This window comes from Bipolaris victoriae (assembly GCF_000527765.1).
Source record: "Bipolaris victoriae FI3 unplaced genomic scaffold scaffold_38, whole genome shotgun sequence".
Lineage (NCBI taxonomy): Eukaryota > Fungi > Ascomycota > Dothideomycetes > Pleosporales > Pleosporaceae > Bipolaris > Bipolaris victoriae.
This window is the reverse complement of record NW_014575354.1, coordinates 225,995-241,799: the sequence shown is the minus strand read 5'-3', so window position 1 is coordinate 241,799 and position 15,805 is coordinate 225,995. Positions and strand designations below refer to the sequence as shown.

Here is a 15,805-nt window from a genome sequence, read left to right as displayed (position 1 = left end):
TGAACACTCTGAATTTTTTGTCCGAAACAGGTGCCTCAATTGAACGGGTTACGGCGTAAGAATATCGTATTTACGAAGCGTAGCGGTCTGGTGCCTAAGCTAGACCTTCAATGCCCTGCGCAAGCCGGCTCTCCATGGCCTTCACGAGGACAGGCGGTACCGACTCGTCAGTGGCGCGAATAGTGATGCGGTACATCTACACGGCGTTAGTTTGATGCGCGTCTTTTGCCATAATCTCAACATACCTGAGTCTCAAAGTTCGGCTCCAGTCTCAGCAGACATCCGAACTTGCCCTCGCTTGAATGCAACACTGTAGCACCAACCACATTCTTCACATTGGGGTCTACACCAGAGACAATACCCCACTTGAAGCCCTTGACCACCTTTTGTACAAAGTCTGAGTTCATGGTTCTGTTCTTATTAACGAGACCAAAGATACTCTGTGCTTCGCGGGGAGCACCGCCAATCTGCTTCCAGCGCTTGAAGAAATCCTCTGAGCTGAGTTCGGCACCCTCCATGTACTTGTGTAGGAGTACTGGAAGTTGGAGGGTCAGAGCTTGTAGAGCGCCTGCAAGGTAGGATATGCGGATGGTAGGTGGGTCGACGAAGACATTCTTGCATTCGAACATGATTGTTTGCTGGGTCTGGCCCTCGGGCGGGATCGTAGTATCTGGCAGACCCTTGATATCTGTCTTCAGGGTTTCCGAAGATCTATTGTCGAGCGTCGTGGTAAATGAGCCCATCGGGAACTGTGACTTGTTCGTAAAGTAGAAGATGAGAGCACCCAGTTGCCCTCTGTACTCCGTCCGCAAACCAACTTGTATTTGCTGATCTTCATACAACACTCCTTCAGGCCGGAGAAGGAGGCGGTTGTATCCAATTTCCCAGTCTGGACTCAAGTGAGCAGCGCTTGCAAGGTTCGGTGCTTTGGACGTGGTCATGTCAATGTTCAGGTCAAGACCCTCCAGGTCGCTCGAAATTGTAGCAACACCGTTTGAGCCATTCGCTGCACCAGTCCTGGCTTCTTTCGACAATGGCTCTGTGAGGCTTCTTTTGACACCAGCAGATGTATTCGACCTTGCAAGACCGAACTCTTTGAGGTCTGCATTCGCGTCCTTGCCACCGACGACCCATGTCCGCTTGTCGCTGGTAGTGGCGTGCTTCTGATGTAGTCGTGAAAGTAGGGCTGATGTTCGTTCTGGGTATGGAGGCATCTCGTCGCATACGGTTCGTAATAGGTTGTCTGTTGGCATCGTAGCAAGGGTAAGGTATTCGCATGCTCTTTGCTGAAGCTCCGAGTCGAGTGAGTGGCTGTAAGCGCGGAATGCTTGGAGAAGCTGTGGCTTGATCTCAGGGAACAAGTTGACATACTTGACATAGCACGAGAGAAGTATGGCTCTCGTGCTTGATGAGCAGCCTCGCATCTTTGCGCTCAGTGCCATGAATTGCTCGATCGGACTGCATCCTTTGTTGTCCGCAATCAAATGACCAAACTCTCCAAGCAAGTATCCTCCGATCTTTACAAGCGTTTCGTGACAGTCCGCCTTGATGTACTGTAGGATAGTCTGGGCGGCATACACCTGGAGTTCTTCGTTGTTGGTGGTGATTTGAATAACACGTTGCCACACTTCGTCACTGACGTGGTCTCCCGCCATTGCAATCAATCGTAACGATATGTCGACGTACCACTGAACATCCGTAGCATACTTCTCGGTCAAAATTGCAATTTTGAGTACCATCTCTTCTCGTATAGCATAGTCGGCGGATTGCAGGTAGCGTAAGAGTTCGTTCACGATTGCCTGGGCATTTGTCGGGTCACACATGCTGTAGAGTAGATCCAGACCCTGTCTCCGTACGCTAATATCCCTGTCTCTTAGAGAGCCGATAATGATGGCCTGATGCTTCTTAATGGGGTCGAGGTTTTCTGATCGAGCAGCCAAATGCGTCATGGCTTCCAGTCCCAGATACCGCACGTTAGTCTCCCTAGAGGCGATGAATTTGCCTAGTCGCTGTGAAATCTGCACCATTAGATCTTGCTCTGTATCGAGGTGAATGACAAGGTTAATTGCTTCGAAAAGGACGGCATTCTGCGCATTGTTCTGTTGCACATTCTTTGGCATCTCGAGCGCCGAGTCCATGATCTTCTGAAGCGACTCACGAATGAGTGATCGAATATGCGAATCCTCTGCTTTGGTTAGTAAGAGTCCACTGCAGGTGACCAGAGGGTATACAGACCAGGAGGTGGGTAGTACTGCAATAGCTTGAGCAGCTTGACCAGGATCCAGGGACAAGGCACCTTGTAGTAGAAGTATCCCTCGGCACACTCATTGTCGACTACTATCCGTTTGAGCCTGTTCGCGGCCTTGACGTAGCTTCCCTTGTATTGTTCGGCGTTGTCTTGAACGAGTGCCGTGACTAGTGATGTGACGGAGAGTGCAACGCCCATGTCGGGGTCATCCATGAGCGATATTATTCGTTCGGCCCATTCGTGTTGCACGATTGCAGGGTGTTTCCGGTATAAACGCAGAAGTGTGAGGGCTGCCTTCTTCTTGACGAATGCTTTGGAAGCCCTATGCCGTGTCAGCCTTGTCATGTGCTTCGTCCTATGGAACTTACGGTGAGATGAGGAGTCTGTGAACCTCCGCACTCAATGCCTCTCCCAGCTCCTTGCCACCCACGTTTGCAATCGCATGCAATGCCAGACAGTTGTTGAGCTCATTGTGATCCAACAGGTCCTTTCTAATGCTGTTGACGACCAGGTGTAGGAGTTCGTGTTCTTCGTGTAAGAATAGAGTAACGGCGAGGTAACCAATCTGTTTTTCCGAGTATTTGGTGGCCGAGACAAGATTGACCGCTTCGAGATGTCCGAAATCGACGTTCCAACCGAGAATGTATATGTACAGGAGCTGCGACTGTCAGTAAGGATGGATGTGGTTGTGCTGCGGCTTATGTACCTTGCAGACGTATTTCTTCTTCTGGTAGCCGTTCAATCCGGCATCTGATGGAATTATTGTCAGACCAAAGCAAGCAGAAAACGCAGGTGGGTAGTACCTCTGAACTTTTGCCTGTAACGTTGTTAGCCATCCGATGTTGCTTAGAACGCGGCATCATGCACCCACCGTATGTTTGCCAATTCCTTGTTGATCCGCTTCTCCTCGAGCTCACGGGCGCGAGCATTTCTCAAGTCAGCGATAAACGACACGAGTCCTGCGCACAATGAGTAAGCTGCGGTCGCTGGTGGTAATGGTGCTGGCGGGAAGTGCGCATACCTCGCATGGTAGGCACGTTGCCTGTCTGATCTCGACTGAACAGCCCTCCACCAGCCCTCGCCGCCATCTTGGAGGTGACCGAGGCCGCCATGCTGGTGGTAGTTGAGGTGGTGGTGGTGGGTGGGCGGTTCCCACCTGGTAGATAGCCCGACAATGCGGCGGTGTTGGTGCACTATGCTATGGGATGTAGCGGTACGGGCCTCAGAGCAGGGTTTATGCCGACGTGCGCTCTAAGGACCGGAGGCGGATAGTTCGCGAAAGGGGCGGCCGTCAGCAGAATGGAGAGCCGGACGACAGAATTAAGACGCAACCAAAAGTGAAAAAGAAAAGACGGGAGTCACAGGGAAACACTGCGCATGCTGCTGCACGAGGCTATACAGTCAAATACGTCCACGCACTCGTGTCGGCGAAGTGGATGGTTGCATGCTCTACCCATGAGGTGCCAAGACGGACAGGGTTCTCGTGTGCGTCGCTGGTTCCACACGGTGCAAGGAGACTGCGACTCTGACTAGCACCCGACATGGCGACCACGAGGGGAGGACATGCACCATGTTGCCACCTGCTCTCTGCTAGTGATGGACGATGAAATTTCCTGGAAAAAAGAAGCGCTGACCATGTATCCAACCGCACGCACACGGAGTTCCTTCAGCCTCGATCGCTACCCTACCGACACTGCCATGTGTTTGACATGAATAGGCCAGGTTGAGCATATGCGCAAGACGCGTCCCGTACACTTTCCCAGAAACAGCAATGGAGACTCTGGTAGCTGCTGCGAACATTCTAGTACCATGCATATACTATGCAGGAAGGAAGACGTCATCTTGCGATTGTTAGTCAGATACATTGAAGATCAAACTTAGTAGTACACGACACGCGCTTTACACAGACGGGTGAAGGTGTCAAGAAAACTTTGATTAACATTTGGCACTTTCGATCATCTTATCAATCGTAAGCGTCCTCGTAAGTTCGATCCAAGCCAGGCACAGTCGCCATCCCACGCCTCGTAAACACTCAATAAACGCCGGGAACTCCCTTCCGTATGCCACCCTCTCCACGCTTCAAATGCATCTACAACTCTTTCATCGCACCAATACATTTATTTCTTGGTGGTGAAGTCGGTCTCGAGGTTTGACGAGCCGTTGTTCTCAGAGCGGCTGCAGTTGCAGGCATCTAAAAATGTATTGTTAGAACAGCTCAACATTGACAAGACTAGCAGCAACGGATTTCTTACCCTCAGCGCGCTTTCCGCAGGCACATGTTGAAGAGGGAAGCTTGTTCTCGGTGGCAGCCTTTTCGCAAGCTGAAATATGTTAGTATTGATATTCATGTGGTGGAGATAGAATACATACTGCACTGGAGCGCGGGCTGCTTTCCGCAAGAGCACTTAGCCTCCTGGGCGCACACGCAGGTGCCATTGTTACGTCCGCAGCAGACCATTTTGAAATGTGAGGATTGGTAGAGTTGATTTGGTGGATGAGTGAAGGTGATTGATTCTTGGAGTTGAATGTCGTAGACTTGAAGAGCTGAATGCACTGGATGGCAGTGAGAAGCAGGTTCCAGGCTCTTCTTTATACCCGTCACTCTACCTACCTCCGACAGCTACGTCGTTGACATGGACCCTGGATTCGTAGAGGTGGAGTCGCGTGAGTGGCGGCCCCAGCCAATCAGAACCCACTTGATTACGCCCATGTCACCTGTTCTGACTATCAATGCTACGCTGATTATGCACCGCCTTTCAAACGCGCCCTATTTGCTGTAGATTTTCCAATTTATCTGATCGATAGCCATGTCTTGCAGGTCCAGACTTACTCCATGAGTATGTGCATATACATTTGTTCTCATAGGCCAAACATGACGAGTCCGCTCATTTCCTCACTTGGCATTGTGGCAGATGATCTTGAACAAGTGGAGAGTGCATCATTAAAAACTAGTATGTACATACAAAACATTCAAGCATAACCATTATGAAGTCGGCATCGTGTTGCTGCGTTTCATCCCTTTCCCCTTTAGCCGTTCCCGAGCTGGCAATTCCTTGACCACTGTCTTTGGCGAGATCTCCTCAAATTCTCCAATCGCATCCCGCACCCTCACCGGTGTCCGTGGTCGTTCGTCTGTCAGCTCTCCGACAAATGTGGAGCCCCTCGGTCTTGCAGACACCCCTCTTGGAGACTCTGTAGCCCTTCTTGCCAACTCCCTGACTCGTCCTGGCGAGTCTCTCGAAGGACTACTTAGCACGCTCGTGTCACCCGAAGTTCTTCGTGTCGAATTATCCCGCTGATGCTTTGACAGTGACTGCCTAATGCGCGAGTATTGCGTCCATTTGGTCAGCCTGGAAGTCCTTAGTACTTCCCCAACGGCTTCTTGGAGTTCTCTTACCGCATTGTTCTGCAGCGCCTGGAGCAGCACAATCGCGTTCTGGTGGTCTCTACTGGCCGTTGAGGGGTTTTGCTGCGCAAGACCCTCTTCTGTTGCATTTGCATGCTCTTTGATAATCTCAAGAAGTCCACTATCTTCCTTGATCTCGTCAGCGATGGCAGCGGCACCCTCCAGCGTCTGCGCCAGCAAGCCTAGACCAAGTAATCCTTCAGATCTGGCTTCGGGGTAAAAGCGTTGACGGACGAGCTGGGCGATTGGACGTGCGATCTGGGGCACCTGTAAAATCTGTATTTGTACTGCTTCGACATCCTTTTCTGCATTTGGTCGTCCGAGGTAGCGCAACATGGCGACAATGGTGCGGCCAAGCTCAATCATGGGATTCTTCATCGTAGTGCTGGGAAGTGGTTTGGATGCAACGAGAGCCTGTTCGACAATGTGTGAGAATATTACAGTGTCCGCTGAGACATTTGCATCAGATGCTTCCGTGTCAGGTCCGACTGTCTCATACATGACTTTCTCAATGTTGTAAAAGTTGCCGGTAACGAGCTTACACAGTATGGCCGCAGCCTCACCGCGAACAGAAGGATCTTCCAGTACGAGCATGCGACAGCATGCTTCCATCAGCCCGGCATCTGCAAGCAAAGCCCTATTAGCTTCTGGAAAAGTGAGATGTCGCACGATACCCGCCGCAGCGTACAAGAGGGCGGGCTTATCGCTCTTCTTCATAATCGTAATCAGGCGAACATGGAGCTCCATGATCTTAACCATGTCGATGCAAACTTCGTCAGACATGGCCAAGTTTCCCATCATGACACAAGCGCATATCGTAGAAGGCTGTGCGCTCTCCCACGGTGCTCGTAACTTGGCCTCCATTCTTTCGATGACTGGACTTCTAATGTTGAAGTTTTGTGAAAAGATATCGCTTGCTGAGGCGGCAGACAACATGCCAATCAGCTGAGCCATGAGGAGAACCTGTGCTTCGTCTGATGAAGTGCTGTCTGCGTTTTTGCTTGTTGCGAGCTCCTCGAACACAGCCTTGATCTCCTCTGGCTGGAGCCGCGCCTCGAACTCCAACATGAGAGTAACAAGGTCGTCGAGGAGCTTTGGTGTTGCTATTCTCTGCTGAAACTCTGGATCCTGGAGGTAATGTACTAGAATGGCGATGTACTCAAGGTAATGGTCTTCATCAAACTGGAGTGCTACATTTAGTAAGCTCTTGAACGTCTCGAGGGATACTTCATCCTTGAACTGAGTGTCGTTCAGGTTACTCGTAGTCCAGCTGAGTAGATCTGTAGCGTAGTCGAGTGCTGCCTCTGGTATCCTGTCGAGAACAAGGAAGGTGGTTATCGTGGCATCCAGTCTCAGTGTAGCCGCTGCGGCTTTGGCAGGATCTGTCTGCATGAGCTGCGTGTTCAGAGCGGCTTCCAATCCTGCTCACCAAAGTCGTTGCAAAGATTGAAAAGTACGGCCAGTGTAGTCAAGCGTAGTTCTGCTGACTGGAGACAGCTAATGATGGCCTGTATGTCTCTCACCGCGAGCTCTCTGTTGGTATCTTGGTTCTAGTCAGACTCTCTGTATTGTAGAAGGCTCCACTCCAGGATACAGTACCATTATCGGCCACAGAATTACCGATGACTCTCAAGCATTGCTTTGCTATAGGCTCATCGTCGCGGGCAGCGGTCAAACCCCGCAGCGCAAATGCAAGAAGGCCGCTGTCCCTGAACGGAGCCTGCCATCTCTCTGTGACTGGTTAGTAGAGCGCAGTTCACAGGCCTGCAAAACATACTGCGGCCTCCAACGGCGGTTCCAAAGAGTTGTAGCGTCTTCTCTATGGGTACACGGTCCCCACTTGTTGCAAACGCAGCGAGCTTATGCACGTAGTCCGTGAGAGCAGCGGTCTGGCCTGCAGGGTTCCCTTGGAGTAGGCGCTCTAAGGACGCTACGTGTTCGCCAAGCTCCTCATTGGATAGTGGCATATCGGAAAGTTGGGGGGAGGATGGAGAAGTGCAATTGCCGCAAAAGTCGTGACAATGGACAGGTCAGGTCAGGTGTGCATGGTGGCGGCTGCGCAGCGGGAAAGATAGCAAATGGTTTTTAGTTGCCCCGGTATTCCCGTCCAAGCAACAGCTGCAGAGTAGGATTTGTCAGGCGCAACAGCAGAAAAAAGCTGCAATTATTGGTTTCAGCCACTTGTTTTTCAATACGCGCAAGGCTGGCGAGTTCCCACGGCGTTCTCGACCCACCGGCCGCTTAGCCTTGCCTCCGTTCGGCTCCGCTGGGCCCCCTGGGAAAGATCCCTTGGCGACAGTTGAGCGATCTGGCACTCAACACTCAACACCAGACGACCACGACGACGTTGACTATCTCGCGCCCATAATTTTGCTGACCAAAGACTTTCGTTGAAAACAATTCTACCTTCAATACCGCCACCATGACGCGCGCTCAGCAGACCATCAGCATTGCGATGCTCCTTACTTCTGTGCGACAGCCCCTTAGCCGTGGCATTCAATTCAAGATGGTATTCTAACATGTGCTGCACAGGTATACCTTGCCCTGTTCCTCCAGGTCGTTCCCCTGCCCCAAAAGGTCCAGGAAGAGATTATACCATATGTAGGCTTTCCCTCCTCATTTGTCAATGCCTGGCTGACCTCAAGATAGATTCCCTTCTGGGCTCTCATCTCCTTTGGCGCCTACCTCCTCTTCAGCCTGGGCTGGGGTGTCTTTACCTTCAACGATGTACCGGAAGCGCACGCCGAACTCATGCAGCAAATAGCAGAGGCACGCAAAGACCTTAGCGCAAAGGGCGTGGATGTTGGCGAGGATTAGATGTGACAGGTGTAATGGGAACTGCATAATTGGGCGTTGGTAAGGATCTGCGGCAGGAGGTAGAACACATGTATTGTATGGTTATTTGAAAGTTTCTGGCAATATAGGCAGCTATGCAAAACAAGACAATCCTCCAGGCTTTGGTGGATAGTGATGCTCAAGCAGTTGAGGCCGCCTCTGCCTTCTTCTGCGCCTGTTTCAGCTTCTTTTCTGTCTTCATAAATTCCCGAATGCCCACGGGTATGTCTTCAAACAGCTTTTCCTTGTCGGTGTCATCCAGGCCACCGTCCCAATTGGTCTCGCTACCACCCCCGTCATCATCCATACTCGTGGCAACATGGTTCGGCGTCGAGTCCCCAGCCACCATGCTTCCAGTCCCTTTACCTTCCTGCCGCTGAGCCTGTAGTGCGGCTCTCGCCTGAGCCTGCTTCTCAGCCCATTCCTCCATCTCATCTCGATACATGTCCCATACACAGTTCACACAACCAGACATGCAGCAGTTGTCTGGTTCCTCGGGGCGCGGAGGGACCAGAACACCGGCAATGTTTTGTGAGGATTTCAGAATCTCTTGCTTGCGTTCTTCGAGCGCAGTCGTGGATCCGAAGATGATACGTGCTTTTGCGAATGTTTCCTCCTTCGTTGTACGTGGTTGTTCCTTCGGGGGCTCAGGAGTAGTATGAGACAAATATTGGACTTGAGAGAGGGGCTTCTTTAGCATGTCTACAAGCCATTAGCACAAGCATTTTGACTCCATGCGAGTGAGATCTAACCCTCGTAGAAGCCGGTGATGGGCCTGGCCTGCTCTCCCTCTGGCACTATATAGCCTTTGAATCTACACTGTATCCGATTGCTGTTCTGTAACCCCATCTGTTCAGCCTCTGTTGAAGCACGCGACCTGCGCCATGACTTCAAGCAAGAAGCGCACAATCTTTGGCGCATAGCCTTTGATGCTGCCTGCGCGATATGCTCCATTTTACCAAAGGAACAACTACGACTCAGCAGTGCAAAGTGATTGAAATATCCTGACTACAACATGCCGAGACTGCTGGTTTACGAATTGTGGAGTTTTGAGCTTGACTGGTATCAGCGAAGAGTTCGACGTCATTTTGCGTCGCATTTCCAACCGTCGGCAAAAGCTGCAGCGAACGCCGACAGGGTCACAACACGCGCCGACGCGTCGCATTCACTCTCGTCGCAAAGCCCCGCCGAGCACGTATACCAGAACGATAATACATTCCTAGCACGAAACCGATTCTTACTACGCGCCAAATTCACATGCTTGCCCATCCGGTCGTATACACACATTGAATGTCATGAGCGAGCCATCGTCCAAGCGGAGGAGGACCCACTCTCCCGATGACCGCGCATCAAGTCCACTAAGACAACCTCCACGCCGACCGTCGTTTGCGTCCCCTACCAAAGCCAGCCTTGCGGGGACCTATCCGAATCTCCGGCCTTTTACATCAACCCCTCGTCTTAGCGCATCTCCCAGACGCAGAGCTCATGGAGATGTATCAGCCAAGGGAAGACAAGCGCGTGCTGCCGAGGACGCTCAAGAGGCCAGTGAAGAATCAGACCTACCGAACACACCATCCCAAAGAACTTTCGAAGGATCAAATCAACCGCCTCGAGGTATCCTGTTTTCCTCGCCAAGCAAACGACCTCCACGTGCAAAGAATGGCTTCAAACCATCGCCATTGAAACCGAAAGCACCTGCAGTTCAATCAGATGACGGTACTAGGGCTGTGGAGGATGGTCCAGTAGAGGAAAACACACGCAAAGTTGTAGAACAGCAGCCTCTTGATCCGGAGGTAGAGCGGAGAAAACAGGAAAAGGCACGGCTACAGCGTGAAGTGGAGAAACTTGAGTCTCAAGTCTCGAGATGTATGGAAGAGATTGAAAAGGAGCAACGGCGAGGCCCAGATGAGACATTACAACCCCAAGAACGTGAAAGTCTACGGTAAGCTTAGAAAGTGACACTTTCGGATCAGTGACTGACCTCAAGCCAGTAACTTCATTACCGAAATCAGCGGAGCAGACACAGAACCGGAGAAGCCAAAAGTATCCAGTCTACTCTGCTCATTCCTTCCATTTGCCGCCATGCCCGCTCCTCCGCCGCGCTCAAAGCAATCAGACAAGCCCGTTCCTTCCCATCGGCCAGTAGAACTAGCAGATCCTCTACCCTACCTAGAAATGTTCACCTCCTTCAAATTCTCAACCCGACTCAGCCTCCCCCGAAGCAAAACCGCCTCATCCGCCAGAAGAAGCCACCAAAACCACACAATCGACATCACCGGCCCCCAGAAACTCCTCACAGCCCAAATCTCCCTAACAATCGACGCCCTAGCACCCGAAATAACAAAGTTACAGCTCATCCGTCTGTCCCCATGGGCAGAACACGAACTCGGCACCTTCATCCGCTCCCGCGCCCAACAAAAAGACCTCAGCAACGCCTCCTGGGCCATAAACTCGTACTGGACTCTCGCCCAGAAACGCGCTCACTACTGGCATAGAGTTGAAACAAGCTTCCCCCACCTTCTCACTGGCCGCTCGGAAAAAGACACGGAGAATGCGTCATCACAGGCTCATTCCAAGTCTTCTAAATCTCTTTCAAGAAAGGAACTGAATCGCCATCTCGGTCGTGATACGCTTGTGCTACAAGATGCACATGTCGTGCTTAAGCTTAGTTGGCGCATTGGATTTGATTGGACGGGTGAGGCTGAGTCGCATGTCGCTGTTAAACCGGCGTTTCCTCGCGTTTGTAAGTTCAGACTTGATGAAAATGGGATCGAAGAGAATTTTAAGAGACTAACGAGATGATGTAGGGTCGGAGACGGATACAGCGGATAGCTTGAAGAAGGTGCCTGAGACGTTTGATTCATTGATGCGGGGGAGGGGGGTGTTTGAGGCGACGAGGATTATTGTTGCTTTGTTGTTTGCGCAGTAGGGATTGGATGTTATGATATAGGAACCGAGGTGTTTTGGGGGTAGAGGAAATGAATATACCCTTTTGTGATGTTGACATGCTTCAGTGTCATCGAAATGAACCAACCCGATATACCAAAAAAACGCATTCACATTCAAGCACGTCAACTCTTCTCCCCCGCAACCTCCTCCTTAACAACGGCATCCTTCTTCGGCGGCCTTTCGCCAAAAATCTCACTCCCCACCCTCACCTCATCACTCCCCATTCGAATGGCGCCCTCAAAATCCGCACTCATCCCCATACTCAGCTCCAACTTTTCCTTGTCCCACCCCAGTGCCTCAGCAACCCTATCCCTCGTCTCCCTCAGTGCCACAAAATCCTCGTTCTCATTCTCCTCCGTCATAGCCTTACTCCGCGCAATCGCACCAATCGTCATGAACCCCGCTAGTTGCAAGTGCGGACACTTTTCCACCACATGTCTGCACAGCGCGAGCGCATCCTTTGGCTCAACACCTGATTTACTATCTTCACCGGATGTATTAACTTGCACCATAACCCTCAGTTTACTCGCTTCACCATCTTTTTCCAAGAGGGCTTTACGTCCCTTTTCGAGTTCATTCGCCTTCTTCTCGGTGTCGACACTACTAACGCACCAGAGATTTGGGATTTGCTCGGCGAGGTGCTTGCATTTGTTTGATTGGAGACCGCCGATCATGTGCCAGTGGATGGAGCGGGGCAGGAGTTTGGCTTTTTCGAGCAGTTCTTGGACGTAGTTTTCGCCAAAGTGGGTTTGGAGGGGGTTGGGGGGTTGGTGGAGGGCGAGGATGTCGTTGGCGGGTTTGAGCTTGGAGACGGCGATTAGACGCACCTGGTGGGACGTTTTGTTAACTTGTGTGAAAGAAGAATGCGAAGGGGTGGTACGTACTGGTTTGCTGCCTTTACTCGCAGCATTGATGCGCGCGGTTATGCTGGCAATGTTTTCGGATAGCTGCTTTGCGCGTTGTGGGTTGATTTGCATGTTTTCGGCCATTGTTGATGCAGGTCTGATGTTCGTGTGGAAGACGTTCGACGTACATGGATGAAGACGTCAGTTCGGCGTTAAGCAGGGCATTATCTCCGGTTAGCGCTACTAAAGCACTGTTCTAGTAAACAGCTCGCGTGAGCATTTCCTTGTGTTGTTTGTCTGTAAGAGATGTTTTGAGCTAAGAGTATTGGATACATTATGTCAAATCGAGATTGCCTAGTCCAGTATCCTGATAATAATGCGTATTGGAGCTACATACCAGTCTTTCAAGCTTAATAATACCGAATCTATGCTGGCAAATGCTGCTGGACCAGAAACTCTTCAAAAAAGGCACCGTTCAGGCTTACTAGCAGTACAGTCTGTTCATCAAAAGAATTTTCAAATGTGTTAAATGTACCTTTGACTGGAGCGGGAAGCAACTTCATAGCAAGCAAGCCTGTCATTACTAAACACGAGTAGTAAATGTCTAGAGCGAAGAAGCAGACTTGACTTAGGGGCCCTCGGGATGTAGTAGATCGCATTATGTAAGAGAAAGGTTCTTGGGGTATATACCAACTCCTTTTGTGACTGGTAAATGACAATACAAACGAGTTTGAGATGTTGAGATGGGCCAAAAGTTTGGGTATTATTTCTGTCCGCGTGAAACGGTCGTCATGTGTCATTGGAAGTCTTTGACAGCCGTGTAATGATGGTACGTTTGGCTCAGACTTTATCGCTTCGCTGACACTCATATCAAATCTGTGTGAATGGGTCATTCCGATATAATATGCCTCAGCCAGTTGACGTATGGGGGAGTACAAGCATCATGTGAGACCTGTAGGCACAGATGAAGTCGAATGCTAACCTGTTGTTTTTGGAACAAGAATATGTAGTATAATTTCAAACTGTAGATATGCAGCGTAGATTGAGTAGTTCTGGTGTCGTTCCAATTCCTCAGTCGAGGCATCCGGATATTGTACCCGGAAGCATCATGTGATGTTCACCGTCGATCCCTCCGCGGATCATGAATGTGACCGAAATTAGCACCACGTCGTCCATGTACAAACCTTTTAGTTGCCGACAGAGATTGAGCAAATTTCATTGATAACAATAAGACGAATGAGAGGATACGTATGGAATTTACCAAGATGGAGTACCAGAAACCAATGCCGCGCACACGCGGGCGGCTATCGAGCGTATGAGAGGAAGGTGGTACCGGGTGAAGCACAGAGAGGGAGCATGGGTCAAGGAACAGACAGCCGGCTTGTCGCCCCACCTGCAAGGTAAAGGCAACCCGCAAAAACGGTCACTGTGGCCTTGTATTAAGCCCCCCCATGTGACACGCGCTACTTGGTACAATCTGTTATACTAATGAAATGGGGCGTAAACGTCTGTTTGGAGACTAAGACTCCGCAGCTAAGCCACCTAGTAACTTGAGGAATCTCGAAGTAATCTTTGGCATATTGCTTTATATAGCCAAGGCTCCATCTGTCCAATCCCGGATTTATCCAGAGTTACAGGGTATGGTATTACAGGTCCGAAACCTAGTAATAAATGTGCATGTACTGCCGAAGGACGGATCCTGTTGTGTGCTTCTTGGGAATTAAAAGATGACCGCGCCGTAATGTGACCATGTTCTGGCACCATTGTCCTTCTTTTCCACTTGTTGTGATACGTAGTCGACGATGAAATATCTTCTTTTCACAGTAGCGGCAGCGGCAGCAGCAGCAACAGCGCAAGATGCGCTCGGATCGCGACCGCCTCGTCCAGATGCACAAGGACGATACACGCTTGAGGCTGAAGGGATCAAGGCGCAATTCATCCCATATGCTGCCACCCTCACCAACCTCTGGGTCAAAGGTGGGCACTCGTTGATATGAGCAAGTGCAGCTACTAACGGAAACACAGATTCAAAGGGCAAATACCAGGACATTGTCCTAGGCTATGACAACACGACTTATTACCGTAAGACTTTTGTTGTGCTAGAGTCAGTTCCATCTAACATTGTTTAGCTGTTGACCCTGGACATCCCGTGTACAATGCCATTCCTGGACGATACGTCAACCGCATTGGAAATGCAACATACAAGATTGGCAACGTCCCGTATCACACAGAGAAGAACGACGGACCAAACACTCTGCACAGCGGTACCAACAACTGGTCTTACAGGGTATGGAACGTGACCCGTGCGAGCAAGTCGTCAATCACATTCGCCATCTCGGACGCTTCCAACTCGTCGCTGGGCATGATTGGTCGCGTGGATGCCAGCGTCACGTACTCGGTGTCAAAGAACAAATGGCACATTTCCATGGATGCTACATCGCCGGAAGCGAAGACTCCTCTCATGTTGACCCAGCACACGTACTTTCAGCTTGATGCGTTTAGGCGACCAGACAACCGGACCATTTGGGATCACACTGTGTACATGCCCGAGGCGAAGCGCGTGGTAGTGACTGATGCAAATGCTCTGCCCACGGGGGAGATTGCGCAGATTGCGGCGAATGCGACTGATGATTTCTGGTCAGCGCCGCACAAGCTCGGGTTTGCGTCGGACAGGCCGGGCTTCGAGAACCACTGCGGCAATGGATGCCACGGATACAATGGCGCATGGGCATTCAACGAAAAGAGGGACAAGGGCAAGAGCGTGCTGACAATAGCGAGCGCGTACAGCGGCATCAAGGCGGACCTGAGGACTGACCAGGACGCGGTTGTGCTGTACACGTGCAACTGGAACGATGGCAAGACCGAGTTCAAGAGCACACAGGGAGTTGCCGGACAGGACAAGTTTATCCCGCGCGACGGATGCATTGCGATTGAGGCGCAGGACTACCCGGATGGCATCAATCAGTAAGTAGAGGGATGAGTTGTGACGTAGTCGACGAGCCAAGCTAATAGTGTTGAACAGTCCGGAGTGGGGTCGGCTGAACAAGCAGATCTTCGGGCCCGGCGACAAGTACCACTGGGAGTCGTCGTGGGAGTTTGGAACGCTCTGAGGGAGAGACGAGGCGAGGCAGGGCGAGGGCTGGCGGCGGCGGCGGGCAGCATGGCATGTGAAGGAGCGTACGTAGCGGGAGTATGTAAGCAGCCAGCTATGCAACCAACCCCATTGCATTGACCGACTGTCGTGTCTGGAGCCCCGCACTCAGGCGGGGGGGCGGCCGGTGATGCTCGCGCGCCGCCCAACAGGGTGAGAGGGAGAGAGCGTGTTCATGATTGCGAGTGTGCCGTGAGTGGCGAGTGTCGGTCGGGATGCAGCAGCCCAGCCTGACGGGTACAATGCGTATGGAAGTGGTGTATGTGTAAGTATGTGTAAATGCAAAAGTGAAGCAATGATGTTTGGGCGGGTGAGGGGATGGGGGAGGATGCACGCTATCACTAATAAGCTGGGCGGGCTGTTCGGCACGG

At 51.3% G+C, this 15,805-nt stretch overlaps 8 protein-coding genes across 8 annotated transcripts; 3 read left to right on the top strand and 5 right to left on the bottom strand.

Moving 5' to 3' along the window:
* Nucleotides 1–94: 94 nt before the first annotated feature.
* Nucleotides 95–3,360, bottom strand: COCVIDRAFT_26305 (hypothetical protein; the record flags this gene model as incomplete). Its single annotated transcript, XM_014701567.1, has 8 exons — nt 95–196; nt 246–2,185; nt 2,236–2,570; nt 2,617–2,906; nt 2,955–2,998; nt 3,052–3,065; nt 3,120–3,207; nt 3,270–3,360. 8 exons carry the CDS (start codon nt 3,358–3,360, stop codon nt 95–97), a joined length of 2,904 nt encoding a protein of 967 aa, XP_014557053.1.
* A 1,005-nt stretch (nt 3,361–4,365) lies between these two features.
* Nucleotides 4,366–4,706, bottom strand: COCVIDRAFT_26304 (hypothetical protein; the record flags this gene model as incomplete). The annotated part of the gene is made up of 3 exons (XM_014701566.1): nt 4,366–4,439; nt 4,501–4,569; nt 4,619–4,706. 3 exons carry the CDS (start codon nt 4,704–4,706, stop codon nt 4,366–4,368), a joined length of 231 nt encoding a protein of 76 aa, XP_014557052.1.
* A 525-nt stretch (nt 4,707–5,231) lies between these two features.
* On the bottom strand, nt 5,232–7,621 carry COCVIDRAFT_98002 (hypothetical protein; the record flags this gene model as incomplete). The annotated part of the gene is made up of 4 exons (XM_014701633.1): nt 5,232–7,036; nt 7,084–7,197; nt 7,254–7,385; nt 7,432–7,621. 4 exons carry the CDS (start codon nt 7,619–7,621, stop codon nt 5,232–5,234), a joined length of 2,241 nt encoding a protein of 746 aa, XP_014557119.1.
* A 455-nt stretch (nt 7,622–8,076) lies between these two features.
* On the top strand, nt 8,077–8,471 carry COCVIDRAFT_37449 (hypothetical protein; the record flags this gene model as incomplete). The annotated part of the gene is made up of 3 exons (XM_014701632.1): nt 8,077–8,124; nt 8,187–8,255; nt 8,304–8,471. The coding sequence occupies 3 exons, from the start codon at nt 8,077–8,079 to the stop codon at nt 8,469–8,471; spliced, it is 285 nt and encodes a 94-aa protein (XP_014557118.1).
* Nucleotides 8,472–8,628: 157 nt separating this feature from the next.
* COCVIDRAFT_98134 (hypothetical protein) lies at nt 8,629–9,338 on the bottom strand (the record flags this gene model as incomplete). Its single annotated transcript, XM_014701631.1, has 2 exons — nt 8,629–9,191; nt 9,242–9,338. 2 exons carry the CDS (start codon nt 9,336–9,338, stop codon nt 8,629–8,631), a joined length of 660 nt encoding a protein of 219 aa, XP_014557117.1.
* A 446-nt stretch (nt 9,339–9,784) lies between these two features.
* On the top strand, nt 9,785–11,418 carry COCVIDRAFT_37447 (hypothetical protein; the record flags this gene model as incomplete). The annotated part of the gene is made up of 3 exons (XM_014701630.1): nt 9,785–10,431; nt 10,481–11,232; nt 11,297–11,418. The coding sequence occupies 3 exons, from the start codon at nt 9,785–9,787 to the stop codon at nt 11,416–11,418; spliced, it is 1,521 nt and encodes a 506-aa protein (XP_014557116.1).
* A 142-nt stretch (nt 11,419–11,560) lies between these two features.
* On the bottom strand, nt 11,561–12,427 carry COCVIDRAFT_37446 (hypothetical protein; the record flags this gene model as incomplete). Its single annotated transcript, XM_014701629.1, has 2 exons — nt 11,561–12,265; nt 12,323–12,427. The coding sequence occupies 2 exons, from the start codon at nt 12,425–12,427 to the stop codon at nt 11,561–11,563; spliced, it is 810 nt and encodes a 269-aa protein (XP_014557115.1).
* Nucleotides 12,428–14,085: 1,658 nt separating this feature from the next.
* Nucleotides 14,086–15,393, top strand: COCVIDRAFT_37445 (hypothetical protein; the record flags this gene model as incomplete). Its single annotated transcript, XM_014701628.1, has 4 exons — nt 14,086–14,260; nt 14,309–14,365; nt 14,413–15,247; nt 15,306–15,393. 4 exons carry the CDS (start codon nt 14,086–14,088, stop codon nt 15,391–15,393), a joined length of 1,155 nt encoding a protein of 384 aa, XP_014557114.1.
* Nucleotides 15,394–15,805: the final 412 nt, after the last annotated feature.